This window comes from Coregonus clupeaformis, chromosome 26 (genome assembly GCF_020615455.1).
Source record: "Coregonus clupeaformis isolate EN_2021a chromosome 26, ASM2061545v1, whole genome shotgun sequence".
Classification (NCBI taxonomy): Eukaryota; Metazoa; Chordata; class Actinopteri; order Salmoniformes; family Salmonidae; genus Coregonus; species Coregonus clupeaformis.
Genome location: NC_059217.1, coordinates 34745118 through 34760789, shown reverse-complemented (window position 1 = coordinate 34760789; position 15672 = coordinate 34745118). Strand labels below are relative to the sequence as shown.

The 15672-nt window shown below is 49.0% G+C and overlaps 1 protein-coding gene across 13 annotated transcripts in view; it reads left to right on the top strand.

Annotated features, from left to right (window-relative positions):
* Positions 1-15672, top strand: part of LOC121540688 (tight junction protein ZO-1) — a 173326-nt gene that overhangs the window by 144154 nt on the left and 13500 nt on the right. For 12 of the 13 annotated variants that reach the window (XM_041849721.2, XM_041849720.2, XM_041849711.2 and 9 more), the window contains 8 exons: positions 83-293; positions 3483-3583; positions 3782-3964; positions 5050-5232; positions 6849-7139; positions 8958-9887; positions 12760-12851; positions 14061-14270. In XM_041849721.2, coding sequence (XP_041705655.2) covers positions 83-293; positions 3483-3583; positions 3782-3964; positions 5050-5232; positions 6849-7139; positions 8958-9887; positions 12760-12851; positions 14061-14270 — 2201 coding nt within the window. The remainder of the gene's footprint in view (positions 1-82; positions 294-3482; positions 3584-3781; positions 3965-5049; positions 5233-6848; positions 7140-8957; positions 9888-12759; positions 12852-14060; positions 14271-15672) is intronic. The other variant, XM_041849716.2, reaches the window with a different exon arrangement.

Below are 15672 nucleotides of genomic sequence, written 5' to 3'. Positions count from 1 at the left end.
AGGCTCTGCTCCACTAGGAGCTAAAAAGGAATGACTAAGTCAACTAAGTTATGGTGTCTTGTCTGGGTCTTGTCCGGTGTAGGATAAACATGCAGTCCTGGACATCACCCCCAATGCGGTGGACCGTTTGAACTACGCCCAGTGGTACCCCATCGTGGTGTTCCTGAACCCCGACAGCAAGCAAGGGGTGAAGAACATGAGAACCAGGCTCTGTTCCGAGTCCAGGAAGTCAGCCCGGAAACTCTACGAGAGAGCCTTGAAACTAAGGAAGAACAACCACCACCTCTTCACCAGTGAGTAAAGAGGGAAGGGGGAGAGAGGGGGGGAGAGAGAGGAGTTGAGGAAAGATGGGCAAGTACAGAGAGAGAGCCCTGAAACTAAGGAAGAACAACCACCATCCCATCACCAGGAAGCACTGAGGGGGGTATTTAATATGTCACGTTTACAGACATTTTTTTGTTTACAAGCAATCGTCACGTTCGAATGATATGCCCACATCCTCGCACCGAAAATATCTACAGCAGGATAGCTAAGCCTGATGTCGGAAACCTTGGGTGATGATGGCATGGAAGCACCAGACTGATTGGCTATATCAACACACAGATTATTCTTCTGGCTTTGTCTAGCTCTATTTGGGATGTTTTACATTGCCTCGCTGGCTTGCCAGCTTCTAGGTAATCAATCCTCCAATGACATCTGCCATGTTGTAGATGATAACCAACTGATTACGTGTTTATTTTTAAATGTTCTTTATTTTTTAAGTTAGGGGGTAGATCTGTCAATGTAATTGTCTGCATCATTTCCAATCCCCCATATATATTTTAGTAAATATAAATATACATACATACATACTGTACATATATATATATATACATATACACACAGCTTTTAAAAATATATTTTCCTTTATTATTTTCCACTAACCCTACCACTCCTCCCCTAATTGGAGTAAACTAATGAACAACACTTAGGCTTCTACTTCCAGCTTATACATACTATATACATTTTACGGACACAATCTATTTTACAATAGTTATATTTAGTTTGTTTTTACTCCTGTCCTTCCCCCTCCCATCTATCTCTGAAGACCATCCAGTTTGATTTATATTTGCCATATATTTTTAACTGTGCTGTTTCACAAAAATTCTGAACCTATATACATTTTACGGACACAGTATATTTTAAATGAGCTATCTTGTTGTTATTAGTCCCACCCTTCAGCTCCATTCAACCCCTCCCATCTACAGTATCTCTTAACACCATCCATATTGGATTTCTATTTGCCATATATATTTTCAACTGTACTGTGATGTTTCACAAAAGTTCTGAACCTTTCTATTCTCATAGATTCTACAGATTGTAAATTAAAGATAAACATTTTTGCTAAGAGTATTATTATATTATTGATCGATTGACTATGACTTTTCAGATCACCCAGCAGTTCTATTTGCAGGGTTAGCTCCAGGTAAATGTTGCAATTCTTCAGCCATTCCTGAACGTGTGACCAAATACAAGCTACATATGGACAGTACCAAAACAAATGATCTAATGATTCTGTCTCTTCGCAAACACAATCTGCAGAGCTGGGGTTGGTTGTATCCACAATATATACACTACCGTTCAAAAGTTTGGGGCTCACTTAGAAATGTTTGTTAACTTGCTGCATTTGAAGTCAGAGGATTACACTTTTCTGGTGCGAACCTGCGCAACTTTTTCATGACAATGGCTGGGAAATGGGTCTACATTATGACGGTGTTATGAGACGTTGTTCAAATCTGTTATTAAAGAACAAGGGTTCAGGAATAGATCACAGAGGAACTCCACAAGAGATATATTGGGCCCTGTTAAATACCTGTCTGTTTTCACACACAAACTGCTCGTAAGCATGATTCTGTAACCATTTGATTGCTTGGTCATGAAAATGTGAATTATTCACACGGGTATCTACACTGAACAAAAAATATAAACGCAACATGTGAAGTGTTGGTCCCATGTTTCATGAGCTGAAATAAAAGAACCCAGAAATGTTCCATGCGCACAAAAAAGCTTATTTCTCTCAAATTGTGTGCACAAATTTGTTTACATCCCTGTAAACTAATTTGCCATGATAACCCGTCCACCTGACAGGTGTGGCATATCAAGAAGCTGATTAAACAGCATGATTATTACACATATGCACCTTGTGCTGGGGACAGTAAATGGCCACTCTAAAATGTGCAGTTTTGTCACACCACCCAATGCCACCGATATCTCAAGTTTTGAGGGAGCGTGCAATTGGCATGTTGACTGCAGGAATGTCCACCAGAGCTGTTGCCAGAGAATTGATTGTTCATTTCTCTACCGTAAGCTGCATCCAACGTCGTTTTAGAGAATTTGTCAGTAAGTCCAACCGGCTTCACAACCACAGACCACATGTAACCACGCCAGCCCAGGACCTCCACATCCGGCTACTTCACTTGTGGGATCATCTGAGACCAGCCACCCGGACAGCTGATGAAACAGTGGGTTTGCACAACCGAAGAATTTCTGCACAAACTGTCAGAAACCGTCTCAGGGAAGCTCATCTGCGTACTCGTCGTCCTCACCAGGGTCTTGACCTGACTGCAGTTCGGCGTCGTAACCAGCGTCAGTGGGCAAATGCTCACCTTGGCATGCTGGAGAAGTGTGCTCTTCATGGAAAAATCCATGTTTCAACTGTACAAGGCAGATGGCAGACAGTGTGGGCGAGCGGTTTGCTGATCTCAACATTGTGAACAGAGTGCCCCATGGTAGTAGTGGGGTTATAGTATGGGCAGGCATAAGCTACAGACAACGAATAAAATTGCATTTTATCTATGGCAATTTGAAAGCACAGAGATAATGCATGATAATGCACGGCCCAATGTTGCAAGGATCTGTACATAATTCCTGGAAGCTGAAAATGTCCCAGTTCTTCCATGGCCTGCATACTCACCGGACATGTGACCCATTGAGCCTGTTTGGGTTGCTCTGGATCGACGTGTATGACAGCGTGTTCCAGTTCCCACCAATATCCAGCAACTTTGCACAGCCATTGAAGAGGAGTGGGACAACATTCCACAGGCCACAATCAACAGCCTGATCAACTCTATGCGAAGGAGATGTGTCGCGCTGCATGAGGCAAATGGTGTTCACACCAGATACTGACTGGTTTTCTGATCCACACCCCTACCTTTTTGTTGAAGGTATCTGTGACCAACAGATGCATATCTGTATTCCCAGTCATGAAATCCATAAATTAGGACCTAATTTATTTATTTCAAATTGACCGATTTCCTTATATGAACTGTAACCCATTAAAGTCTTTGAAATTGTTGCATGTTTTGTTTACATTTTTGTTACGTGAAATAAAGGCCAAGATATCTGGTGTAATTCCTCTGGGATCCATTCATAGCATGTTCAATTGTTCACACGCTAACTAGTAGCATCATGCTAACCAGTAACACGGTTCTGTCCTCTGTTAGCCACCATCAACATGAACAACATGAACGACGGCTGGTACGGAGCTCTGAAGGAGACCGTCCAGCAGCAGCAGAACCAGTTGGTCTGGGTGTCCGAGGGCAAGGTGAGAGAACACTCAGCTGCAGTTTCACTCATAAACGCAGTGTGCAGGAGCTTCTTTCCTTTGAATAACATCTAAACATTTCTGACTCACCTGCTGAAGCAAAAAACATTTAATAAAAAAAAAAACTGGCTTATTTCTTCTCATCCACCACTCCCATCTCCCTCCTCCTCTTCCTCTTCCTCCTCCTCCTCTCCCCAGGCGGACGGAGCTCCGGACGATGACCTGGACATCCATGATGACCGTCTGTCATATCTGTCGGCCCCGGGCAGTGAGTACTCCATGTACAGCACGGACAGCCGCCACACCTCTGACTACGAGGACACGGACACAGAGGGCGGGGCCTACACCGACCAGGAACTAGACGAGACGCTCAATGACGAGGTGGGTGAGATTTTTTTTTTATTCAATGTTTTTTATTTTATTTGATTTCTGATTTGATTTGATTTAATTCATGTTCGCAGTCAAAAAGACTGAATTATGCAGAAACAGTTACATTAAGACACCTGCTCGTCGAACATCTCATGTTTCAGGGGCATTGTCATGCTGAAACAGGAAAGGGCCTTCCCCAAACTGTTGCCACAAAGTTAGAAGCACAGAATCATCTAGAATGTCATTGTAAGCTGTAGCGTTAAGATTTCCCTTTACTGGAACCAAGGGGCCCGAACCATGAAAAAACAGCCCCAGAACATTATTCCCCCTCCACCGAACTTTACAGTTGGCGCTATGCATTTGGGGCAGGTAGCGTTCTCCTGGCATCCGCCAAACCCAGATTTGTCTGTCGGTCTGCCAGATGGTGAAGCGTGATTCATCACTCCAGAGAACACGTTTCCACTGCTCCACAGTCCAATGGCGGCAAGCTTTACACCACTCCAGTCGATGCTGGGCGTTGCGCATGGTGATCTTAGACTTGTGTGCGTCTGCTCGGCCATGGAAACCCATTTCATGAAGCTCCCGATGAACAGTTATTGTGCTGACGTTGCTTCCAGAGGCAGTTTGGAACTTGGTAGTGAGTGTTGCAACCGAGGACAGACGATTTTTACACGCTACGCACTTCAGCACTCGGCGGTCCCATTCTGTGAGCTTGTGTGGCTTACCACTTCACGGCTGAGCCGTTGTTGCTCCTAGACGTTTCCACTTCACAATAACAGCACTTACAGTTGACCGGGGCAGCTTTAGCAGGGCCGAAATTTGACAAACTGACTTGTTGGAAAGGTGGCATCCTATGACGGTGCCACGTTGTAAGTCACTGAGCTCTTCAGTAAGGACATTTTACTGCCAATGTTTGTCTATGGAGATTGCATGGCTGTGTGCTCGATTTTATACACCTGTCAGCAACGGGTATGGCTAGAAATAGCTTAATCCACTAATTTCAAGGGTTGTGGACATACTTTTGTATATATGGTGTATGTCATACACGTTTTAAAAAGTCTCAGTTTGTAGTAAGTCCAGTTTCTAAATCTCATTAGGTTGGCCTGCCCACGGAGCCAGCCATCACCCGCTCCTCAGAGCCGGTCAGAGAGGACCCGCCAGTCATCCAGGACCCCTCGTCTGTTGGTTACTCTGGGTACCAGCACGTTGCTGTGACACCATCCGACCCGGCCACCTGCATCGACCCATCCGGGTTCAAGATGTCCGCCGCTCCTCAGCAGGTAGGAGAGAGGGGGGGAGGGAGGAGTGGAGGCAGGGAGGGAGGAGTGGAGGCAGGGAGGAGGAGTGGAGGCAGGGAGGGAGGAGTGGAGGCAGGGAGAGAAGAGGGAGGGAGGGAGAGAGAGAGGGAGGATTGGAGGGAGGAGGGGGAGTGGAGAGAGAGGGAGGTTTGGAGGCAGGGAGGGAGGAGGAGGGAGGGAGGATGGAGGCAGGGAGGGAGGAGTGGAGGAGGGAGGGAGGGAGGAGTGGAGGGGCAGGAGGGAGGGAGGGAGGAGTGGAGGGAGGGAGGGAGGAGAGGAGGGAGGGAGGGAGGAGTGGAGCAGGGAGGAGGATGGAGGAGGGAGGGATGGAGGAGGGAGGGAGGGAGGGAGGGAGGAGGCAGGGAGGAGGGAGGGAGGGAGGGAGGAGGAGGCAGGCAGGAGTGGAGAGAGGGAGGGAGGGAGGGAGGAGGGAGGAGGAGGAGGAGGCAGGAGGGAGGGAGGAGTGGAGAGAGGGAGGGAGGAGAGAGGGAGAGAGGAGGAGGGAGAGAGGGAGGGAGGAGGAGCAGGCAGGAGGGAGAGAGGGAGGGAGGGAGGAGTGGAGGGAGGGAGGGAGGAGTGGAGGCAGGCAGGGAGGGAGGAGTGGAGGCAGGGAGGGAGGAGTGGAGGGAGGGATGGAGGGAGGGAGCGAGAGAAGAGAGAGGGAGGGAGGAGTGGAGAGATGGATGGAGGGAGGGAGGGAGAGAAGAGAGAGGGAGGGAGTAGTGGAGAGATGGATGGAGGGAGGGAGGGAGAGAAGAGAGAGGGAGGAGTGGAGACAGGGAGGGAGAGAGAGAGGGAGGAGTGGAGAGAGGGAGGAGTGGAGACAGGGAGGGAGAGAGAGAGGGAGGAGTGGAGAGAGAGAGGGAGGGAGGAGAGAGAGGGAGGGAGAGAGGAGAGGAGTGGAGGGAGGGAGGGAGGGAGAGGGAGGGAAGGAGGGAAAGAGGGAGGGAGAGAGGGAGGGAAGGAGGGAGAGATGGAGGAGTGGAATGAGGGAGAGAGGGAGGAGTGGAATGAGGGAGAGAGGGAGGAGTGGAAGGAGGGAGAGAGGGAGGGAAGGAGGGAGAGAGGGAGGGAGAGGGAGGGAAGGAGGGAGAGAGGGAGGAGTGGAAGGAGGGAGAGAGGGAGGAGTGGAAGGAGGGAGGGAAGGAGGGAGAGAGAGAGGGAGGGAAGGAGGGAGGGAGAGAGGGAGGAGGGGAAGGAGGGAGGGAGAGAGGGAGGAGTGGAAGGAGGGAGAGAGGGAGGAAGAGAAGGAGGGAGAGCAGTAGAGGCCTCTCTGTAGGTAAAACGGGCTGAAATGACGTTATTACAACATTAAATATATTCTATGTTCTTCAGAGTGATGTTTGTGCCACAGTTAAATAATACAAACATGTTTGTTCCTTCAGTAACCCTTTATATGCTTTAGGATACATGAAGAATGCATATTGTAAAGCTATCTGTCTTCTGGCTGGTGTAAAATGATTCAAGGAGGAGGAACATAGAGAGGTTACTTACTACGGAGACGGAGAGAGAAACTGCTGTAGTTTGTGGGGTGTGTTGCTGTGCTCTTGCTCTTGGCAGCCTGTTGCAATAAAATGTCTCTTAATGATACTTCACAGCAAGACGATGCTGCTCTCGCTAGTCCTGCCTCTCTGCTGCCCGCGGCGGTGGCTGTGGCGCCCCCTGCTGTTGAGGATGAGTCACAGCAGCCTATGCTGCAGCTAGAGGGTATGACCCCTGACCTGGAGGAGGCGGCTCCGGCTGCAGCTCCTCGGGCTGCAGACTCATCACTCCTTAGCAGCCCCAGCCCCGCCCCTACTGAGCTAGCCCCGCCCCCAACACCAACACCACCATCACTCGAACCCCAACACCTGTCTCAGTCGCAGCCTGGCCCTGGTCCTGAACCCAAGGTACTCACCTACCTACCACCACCCCAGCACCTACCTGCTGCCTCACTAGAACACCTGGGCACCAGGACCGGGCCTGGGCCAGAGACGCCCTTAACCGCCCCTCCCGGTTCTCTGCCCCCCCAGCCTGCTGTTCTGTTTTAACTTGCCTGTCATCTTCTTCGCACATGCTTCTTTCACCTCTGACTGGCTCTCTGTCTGCATGCCCCGCCCACGCTCTGTGACTGCCCACTGTGTGACCACTGACCTTTTGACCAATCAGAATAGCGAGAATGTAGCCAATCGGCGTGTTTTGAGGGGAAGAGTTTGGAATAAGGCGACAATGGAGGAGGAGAATCGCTTCTTTTCGCTTTAGCAAGCAAAGGTGACTTGTAAGATCAGTGATTGTGCAGAATATAGTCAATCTCAAACACACACCTTGTGTGACTTAAGTCAGTACGCTGCACCAATCACAGTGGGCCGGTGGCGGGAGCTGTCTTGGTCGTCCCATGGGGCGAATCTGAACCCGCCCCCCTCCTTTCCCTATTTAGGACACTACTTTTGGCCAGTGTCTGCCTGTGTGACCAGGAAAAAGAAGAAACAGGCACCAGCCCTCACGGTTACCCAGGTTCTGGACAAAAGTAGTGCACTAGATAGGGAATAGGGTGCTGTATAATTTGGGAGTCTTGACTGTGTGACCAGGATGAGAAGCACCTGTTGCCTCCTCCTCTTCCCCCTCCGCATGGCTCCTAAGGGTTTGGGTTCCTTTCTGCTGCTTTACTTCAACTTCTCTGATTGACTATAGTTGAATTTGAGTCAACAGTACCTAGAGTGGCACATGTATGTTGTAGTGCTAGTATGTAGTAGATTGTAGTTGCATGATAAACGATGCTATGCTAACCTGCAGACAGTATTCTTGGTATTTAATAGTCTCTGTCAAAGCAGTTGACTCTCCCTATGGAAAAACCACAAACTTTGCATATTAAAACTGCATAACTGTACATCTTCCGTTGTAGTGTCGACCCATGTGGAAGTTTAACTTTACCAGCTTCTTCCATAGGAAGTAACTGTCTGTTGTTGTGCAATGTGCTGTCTACAGGCTACACATCACCTGTTTTGAAATGAAGCCGTTCGAGAAAAAAAACGCTATTGACAACATCATCCGAAAACGTGACCACACCAACTGATTTGGTGACGGAGGTTTTTGACATTTTCAGTCATTCTTGAAAGGCTTCTTGTCAAATACGCATTCAGAACCGATTAGGAATAATTGATAAGAGAATTGCTTGTGTACTTGCACTTTGACTTGATGTTTGTTTAATTTATTGGTGTTAGTTATTATTGAATTGTGTGTATGATGATGTGTTGTATCTTAATTGATCTGTGTTCAGTCCTTAAGCTTAACCTCTCAGCAACCTCCCTTTTTTGTCTTTAGTAATTCAGTCTTGTCTTTAATAATTCAGTCTTGTCTTTAATAATTCAGTCTTGTCTTTAATAATTCAGTCTTGTCTTTAATAATTTAGTCTTGTCTTTAGTAATCCAGTCCTCTGACTCAATTTGGGGGATTTTTGTAGTTTCTGTCATTTTTCAGTTCCTTTTTAATTTTAATTATTATTTATTTATTTTATTATATATATTTTTGGATTATTATTATTTGTTCAAAACTGTTTCAAAACTATAGCTTTCCAATGAGGTTTACACGTTTTCAACTTAATTTGCCATGTGTAATAATTGATCCATCGGAAATCTCATTCAGCTCTGACCCAAGTAGTTTACTACTACAGCTAGTTTGGTAGATACCAAGCTCTGACGTCTGTGTTGGATGTCTCTCTCCCCCTGCAGATGTACAAGAAGGATCTGTACAGTATGGAGGAGCCAGTGAGAGTGAACCACGGCGGCATGAAGTCGTCTCTGAGCTACACCCACCAGCCCTACCAGGACAAACAGCCATACCGCCAGTACGACCACCCGCCTTCCGCCTACTGTAGCGACGGGGGCGGTGGGGGCTACGCTGAACCAAAGCAGCCTCACCAGGGGAACTTTGACTCTCACGCTCCTCACCTGCACTACAACAACCGTGTGCCTCAACACTACGACGACGGCCGGTGGCCCCCTTACGACCAGCAGTCCTCTTTTCCCCAGCCCCCGGGGTACCAGACTGGCCCGGGCCACCAGCAGGGTTACACCCCAAGGGGGACCACCCCCTACGAGGACGGCCCCGTCAGGGACTACAGCCCCCCCCAGCCCCGCTACGATGAGGCCCTGGCGGGGATACAGGGCTACGACGGCAAGCCTCGTCACGGTAAACCTCCAGGGCCCATGCGGTATGATGAACCGCCTCTCCCACCCTCGGCTGGCCCTTACGACTCCCGCTCCCCCTACGAGCCGGAGCCCCCTCACGGCTACCCCCTCAGCTCGCCCCGCTCCCCGGACCCCCCCAAACAGTATTACGGAGACTCTGCTCCTGGTCCGAGACCCTCTTATAACCCCGGCCCACCCAGCCGGGGCGGTGGTGGGGGCTACAACCGTGAGCCTCTAATGAACTCTGACCCGCCCCTGCCCCCTCCCAAACCTGAGCCCTTGGCCTCCCCGGGAGAGATGGGGGTAAACACGGGGTCCAAACCCCTCCCTCCGCCGCCCCGGGGGGAGGGGGAAAGGGACGACCCGGCCATGAAGCCCCAGTCGGTGCTCAACAGGGTCAAGATGTTTGAGAATAAGAGGTCGCTGTCTGTGGACCGGGCCAAGGAGGCTGGTGACTCCACCGTGATGAGGGTAGGTCTCTTATACCACCACACAGTCAAACACCTAGACAGCATGCTTATAATGGATGTCTGGGGGGTCTCAGCCTGGGGTACTATTAGCCCTGGTACTTATAATGGATATCTGGGGGGTCTCAGCCTGGGGTACTATTAGCCCTGGTACTTATAATGGATGTCTGGGGGTCTCAGCCTGGGGTACTATTAGCCCTGGTACTTATAATGGATATCTGGGGGTCTCAGCCTGGCGTACTATTAGCCCTGGTACTTATAATGGATGTCTGGGGGGTCTCAGCCTGGGGTACTATTAGCCCTGGTACTTATAATGGATGTCTGGGGGGGTCTCAGCCTGGGGTACTATTAGCCCTGGTACTTATAATGGATATCTGTGGGGTCTCAGCCTGGGGTACTATTAGCCCTGGTACTTATAATGGATGTCTGGGGGTCTCAGCCTGGGGTACTATTAGCCCTGGTACTTATAATGGATATCTGGGGGGTCTCAGCCTGGGGTACTATTAGCCCTGGTACTTATAATGGATGTCTGGGGGTCTCAGCCTGGGGTACTATTAGCCCTGGTACTTATAATGGATATCTGGGGGTCTCAGCCTGGGGTACTATTAGCCCTGGTACTTATAATGGATGTCTGGGGGGTCTCAGCCTGGGGTACTATTAGCCCTGGTACTTATCATGGATGTCTGGGGGGGTCTCAGCCTGGGGTACTATTAGCCCTGGTACTTATAATGGATGTCTGGGGGGTCTCAGCCTGGGGTACTATTAGCCCTGGTACTTATAATGGATATCTGTGGGGTCTCAGCCTGGGGTACTATTAGCCCTGGTACTTATAATGGATGTCTGGGGGGTCTCAGCCTGGGGTACTATTAGCCCTGGTACTTATAATGGATGTCTGGGGGGGTCTCCGCCTGGGGTACTATTAGCCCTGGTACTTATAATTGATATCTGTGGGGTCTCAGCCTGGGGTACTATTAGCCCTGGTACTTATAATGGATGTCTGGGGGGTCTCAGCCTGGGGTACTATTAGCCCTGGTACTTATAATGGATATCTGGGGGGTCTCAGCCTGGGGTACTATTAGCCCTGGTACTTATAATGGATGTCTGGGGGGTCTCAGCCTGGGGTACTATTAGCCATGGTACTTAGAATGGATATCTGGGGGGTCTCAGCCTGGGGTACTATTAGCCCTGGTACTTATAATGGATATCTGTGGGGTCTCAGCCTGGAGTACTATTAGCCCTGGTACTTATAATGGATGTCTGGGGGGGTCTCAGCCTGGGGTACTATTAGCCCTGGTACTTATAATGGATGTCTGGGGGGTCTCAGCCTGGGGTACTATTAGCCCTGGTACTTATAATGGATGTCTGGGGGGGTCTCAGCCTGGGGTACTATTAGCCCTGGTACTTATAATGGATGTCTGGGGGGTCTCAGCCTGGGGTACTATTAGCCCTGGTACTTATAATGGATATCTGTGGGGTCTCAGCCTGGGGTACTATTAGCCCTGGTACTTATAATGGATGTCTGGGGGGTCTCAGCCTGGGGTACTATTAGCCCTGGTACTTATAATGGATGTCTGGGGGGTCTCAGCCTGGGGTACTATTAGCCCTGGTACTTATAATGGATATCTGTGGGGTCTCAGCCTGGGGTACTATTAGCCCTGGTACTTATAATGGATGTCTGGGGGTCTCAGCCTGGGGTACTATTAGCCCTGGTACTTATAATGGATATCTGGGGGGTCTCAGCCTGGGGTACTATTAGCCCTGGTACTTATAATGGATATCTGTGGGGTCTCAGCCTGGGGTACTATTAGCCCTGGTACTTATAATGGATGTCTGGGGGGTCTCAGCCTGGGGTACTATTAGCCCTGGTACTTATAATGGATGTCTGGGGGTCTCAGCCTGGGGTACTATTAGCCATGGTACTTATAATGGATATCTGGGGGGTCTCAGCCTGGGGTACTATTAGCCCTGGTACTTATAATGGATATCTGTGGGGTCTCAGCCTGGGGTACTATTAGCCCTGGTACTTATAATGGATATCTGGGGGTCTCAGCCTGGGGTACTATTAGCCCTGGTACTTATAATGGATGTCTGGGGGGTCTCAGCCTGGGGTACTATTAGCCCTGGTACTTATAATGGATGTCTGGGGGGGTCTCCGCCTGGGGTACTATTAGCCCTGGTACTTATAATTGATATCTGTGGGGTCTCAGCCTGGGGTACTATTAGCCCTGGTACTTATAATGGATATCTGGGGGGTCTCAGCCTGGGGGAACCTGACCTATATGTAACCCGTGTGAAAGTGCTAGCTAGTTAGTGGTGCTCGCTAGTAGCGTTTCAATCGGTGACTTCACTCACACTGAGACGTTGAAGTAGTTGTTCCCCTTGCCCTGCAAGGGCCGCGGCTTTTGTGGAGCGATGGGTAACGGTGCTTGATGGGAGGCAGTTGTTGATGTGTTCAGAGGGTCCCTGGTTCGACCCCAGGTTGGGGAGAGGGAGGGAAGCAACACTGTTACATATCCAGCAGGCCTACTGATCAGTGGCAAATGGGGGTTCTTCTGGCAGACCAACATGTGATTGGGGTAACAAACCACTGATGAATGTGATAGGGGGTTGTGTAGTTGGTTCCCACTCTATGGCCAAGCTGCACAGTCAAAATAAGCTATATCATAAACATTTATGAAACCAAAAACATTTGCTTATTGATCTTAATTGAAGGTTGGGGGGACAGCCATAAGGTTAGCACTGTGGTTTACGGTTTTAAGAAGATAAAATGTAGAACTGAGCGGGTCTTCCAACTGCAACTTGGTCAGATAGTGGCATCCTGGGTAGTTGTACAATACTCTGGTTTAACCTTCCCTCTCGTCTGTCTGGCGTTCCAGCCTGCAGACCTGCCCAGACCTGTGACTGCACCTGGCCCTGTCCCCAAAGCCAACTCCCTCAGCAACCTGGAGCAGGAGAAGTCTGCTTACAGGTACTCACACAGCACTCTGCCCTGGCGCTGATTACACCAAGGTTATGGGTTCAGCTCCCGAAAGGATCACATACTGTACTGGAAGTCATGTTGGATCAGATCTGTGGCATATACTGTATATATATATATATATATATATATAGGTAGATGAAGGACGATGTTGAGGAAGTCCACCTGGTCCATGTATCACTGTCAACCCCAGAGCTCCACCTAGTGGACATGTTAGAGTGCAGCATTAAAACAGCACACTGAACACAGTGATGTAATGTGAAGACTATTGTGAATATTTGCCTCTTTCTCTCTCTTGTATTGATCTGTGCAGTTACCCGTCTCTCTCGTTCTCCTGTGTTTATCCATGTTTGTACTGTTGCTGATCCCCTGTGTGGATCTGTGCTGCTCTCTGTCTGTCTGACTGTCTGTCTGTCTGTCTGTCTGTCCCTCTGTCACACTGTCTGTCTGTCTGTCTGTCTGTCTGTCTGTCTGTCTGTCTGTCTGTCACACTGTCTGTCTGTCTGTCTGTCTGTCTGTCTGTCTGTCTGTCCCTCTGTCACACTGTCTGTCTGTCTGCTGTCTGTCTGTCTGTCTGTCTGTCTGTCTGTCTGTCCCTCTGTCACACTGTCTGTCTGTCTGTCTGTCTGTCTGTCTGTCTGTCTGTCTGTCTCTCTGTCTTACTGTCTGTCTCTGTGTCTGTCTGTCTGTCCTTCTGTCTGACTGTCTGTCGCTACTTTCTCCTGTGTGGATCTGTCTGTGTGGATCTGTCTGTGTGGATCTGACTGTGTGGATCTGTGCAGCTCTCTAACTGGCCATCCTGTCTCTCACTCTACTTTGTGGAATGGATTTGTAAGTGTATCAGGGTTGGGGTCAATTCCATTTCAATTCCATTCAGGAAAAATTGCAATTGGAATTGGGTTTACTTTCTGAATTGACTGGAATTGACCCCAACGCAAAAAGTTTCTGTGCTGCTCTCTGACTGCTCCCTCCCTCCCTCCCTCCCTCCCTCCCTCCCTCCCTCCCTCCCTCCCTCCCTCCTTCCCTCCCTCCTCCCTCCCTCCCTTCCTCCCTCTCTCCCTCTCTCCCTCTCTCCCTCTTCTCTCCCTCCCTCTCTCTCCTCCCCCTCTCTCTCTCTCTCTCTCTCTCTCTCCTCCCTCTCTCCCTCCCTCCCCCCTCTCTCTCTCTCTCTCTCTCTCTCTCCCTCTTGCCCTCCCTCAGAGCCCCTGAGCCCCAGAAGCCCCCTGGGTCTAAACCCCTGGATGATGTGGTCCGCTCCTCCAACCACTACGATCCTGACGAGGATGAGGAGTACTACAGGAAGCAGCTGTCTTACTTTGACCGCCGCAGCTTCGACAGCAAGGCCATGAACCCCAGCCCCGGGATCAACCGCTTCCCACCACAGACCCAGCTGGCTTACCCTTACAACAGGTACACTACACTACCCATAATCCCTACAACAAGTAAACTACACTACCCATAACCCCTACAACAAATACACTACACATTAGTGATGCGCGGGTTGACTCATAACCTGCAGTCCCCGCGGTTACATCTGCGGAGCGGACGTGTTTAAGGTAATTAAATATTGTGTGGCTGAAGGGCGGGCGGGTGGCGGGCGGGCTGAATAAAGAGAAAACAATACCTTCAAAAATCCATAAATGTATCATTCTTGTGCAATTTATATCTCTAGGCTACATTGAGGTTTTTCGATCATTATTTTAGCCTACCTGGCATTAGTACGTAGCCTGGGCTTCAGGGCCTAACTGGAATAGAAGGGAGGGTCAGAACAGTAGTCTAATGCTATAGAAGGGAGGGTCAGAACAGTAGTCTGATGTTATAGAAGGGAGGGTCAGAACAGTAGTCTAATGTTATAGAAGGGAGGGTCAGAACAGTAGTCTGATGTTATAGAAGGGAGGGTCAGAACAGTAGTCTGATGTTATAGAAGGGAGGGTCAGAACAGTAGTCTAATGTTATAGAAGGGGGGGTCAGAACAGTAGTCTAATGTTATAGAAGGGAGGGTCAGAACAGTAGTCTAATGTTATAGAAGGGAGGGTCAGAACAGTAGTCTAATGTTATAGAAGGGAGGGTCAGAACAGTAGTCTAATGTTATAGAAGGGAGGGTCAGAACAGTAGTCTAATGTTATAGAAGGGAGGGTCAGAACAGTAGTCTAATGTTATAGAAGGGGAGGGTCAGAACAGTAGTCTAATGTTATAGAAGGGAGGGTCAGAACAGTAGTCTAATGTTATAGAAGGGAGGGTCAGAACAGTAGTCTAATGTTATAGAAGGGAGGGTCAGAACAGTAGTCTAATGTTATAGAAGGGAGGGTCAGAACAGTAGTCTAATGTTATAGAAGGGAGGGTCAGAACAGTAGTCTAATGTTATAGAAGGGAGGGTCAGAACAGTAGTCTAATGTTATAGAAGGGAGGGTCAGAACAGTAGTCTAATGTTATAGAAGGGAGGGTCAGAACAGTAGTCTAATGTTATAGAAGGGAGGGTCAGAACAGTAGTCTAATGTTATAGAAGGGAGGGTCAGAACAGTAGTCTAATGTTATAGAAGGGAGGGTCAGAACAGTAGTCTAATGTTATAGAAGGGAGGGTCAGAACAGTAATCTAATGTTATAGAAGGGGAGGGTCAGAACAGTAGTCTAATGTTATAGAAGGGAGGGTCAGAACAGTAGTCTAATGTTATAGAAGGGAGGGTCAGAACAGTAGTCTAATGTTATAGAAGGGAGGGTCAGAACAGTAGTCTAATGTTATAGAAGGGAGGGTCAGAACAGTAGTCTAATGTTATAGAAGGGGAGGGTCAGAACAGTAGTCTAATGTTATAGA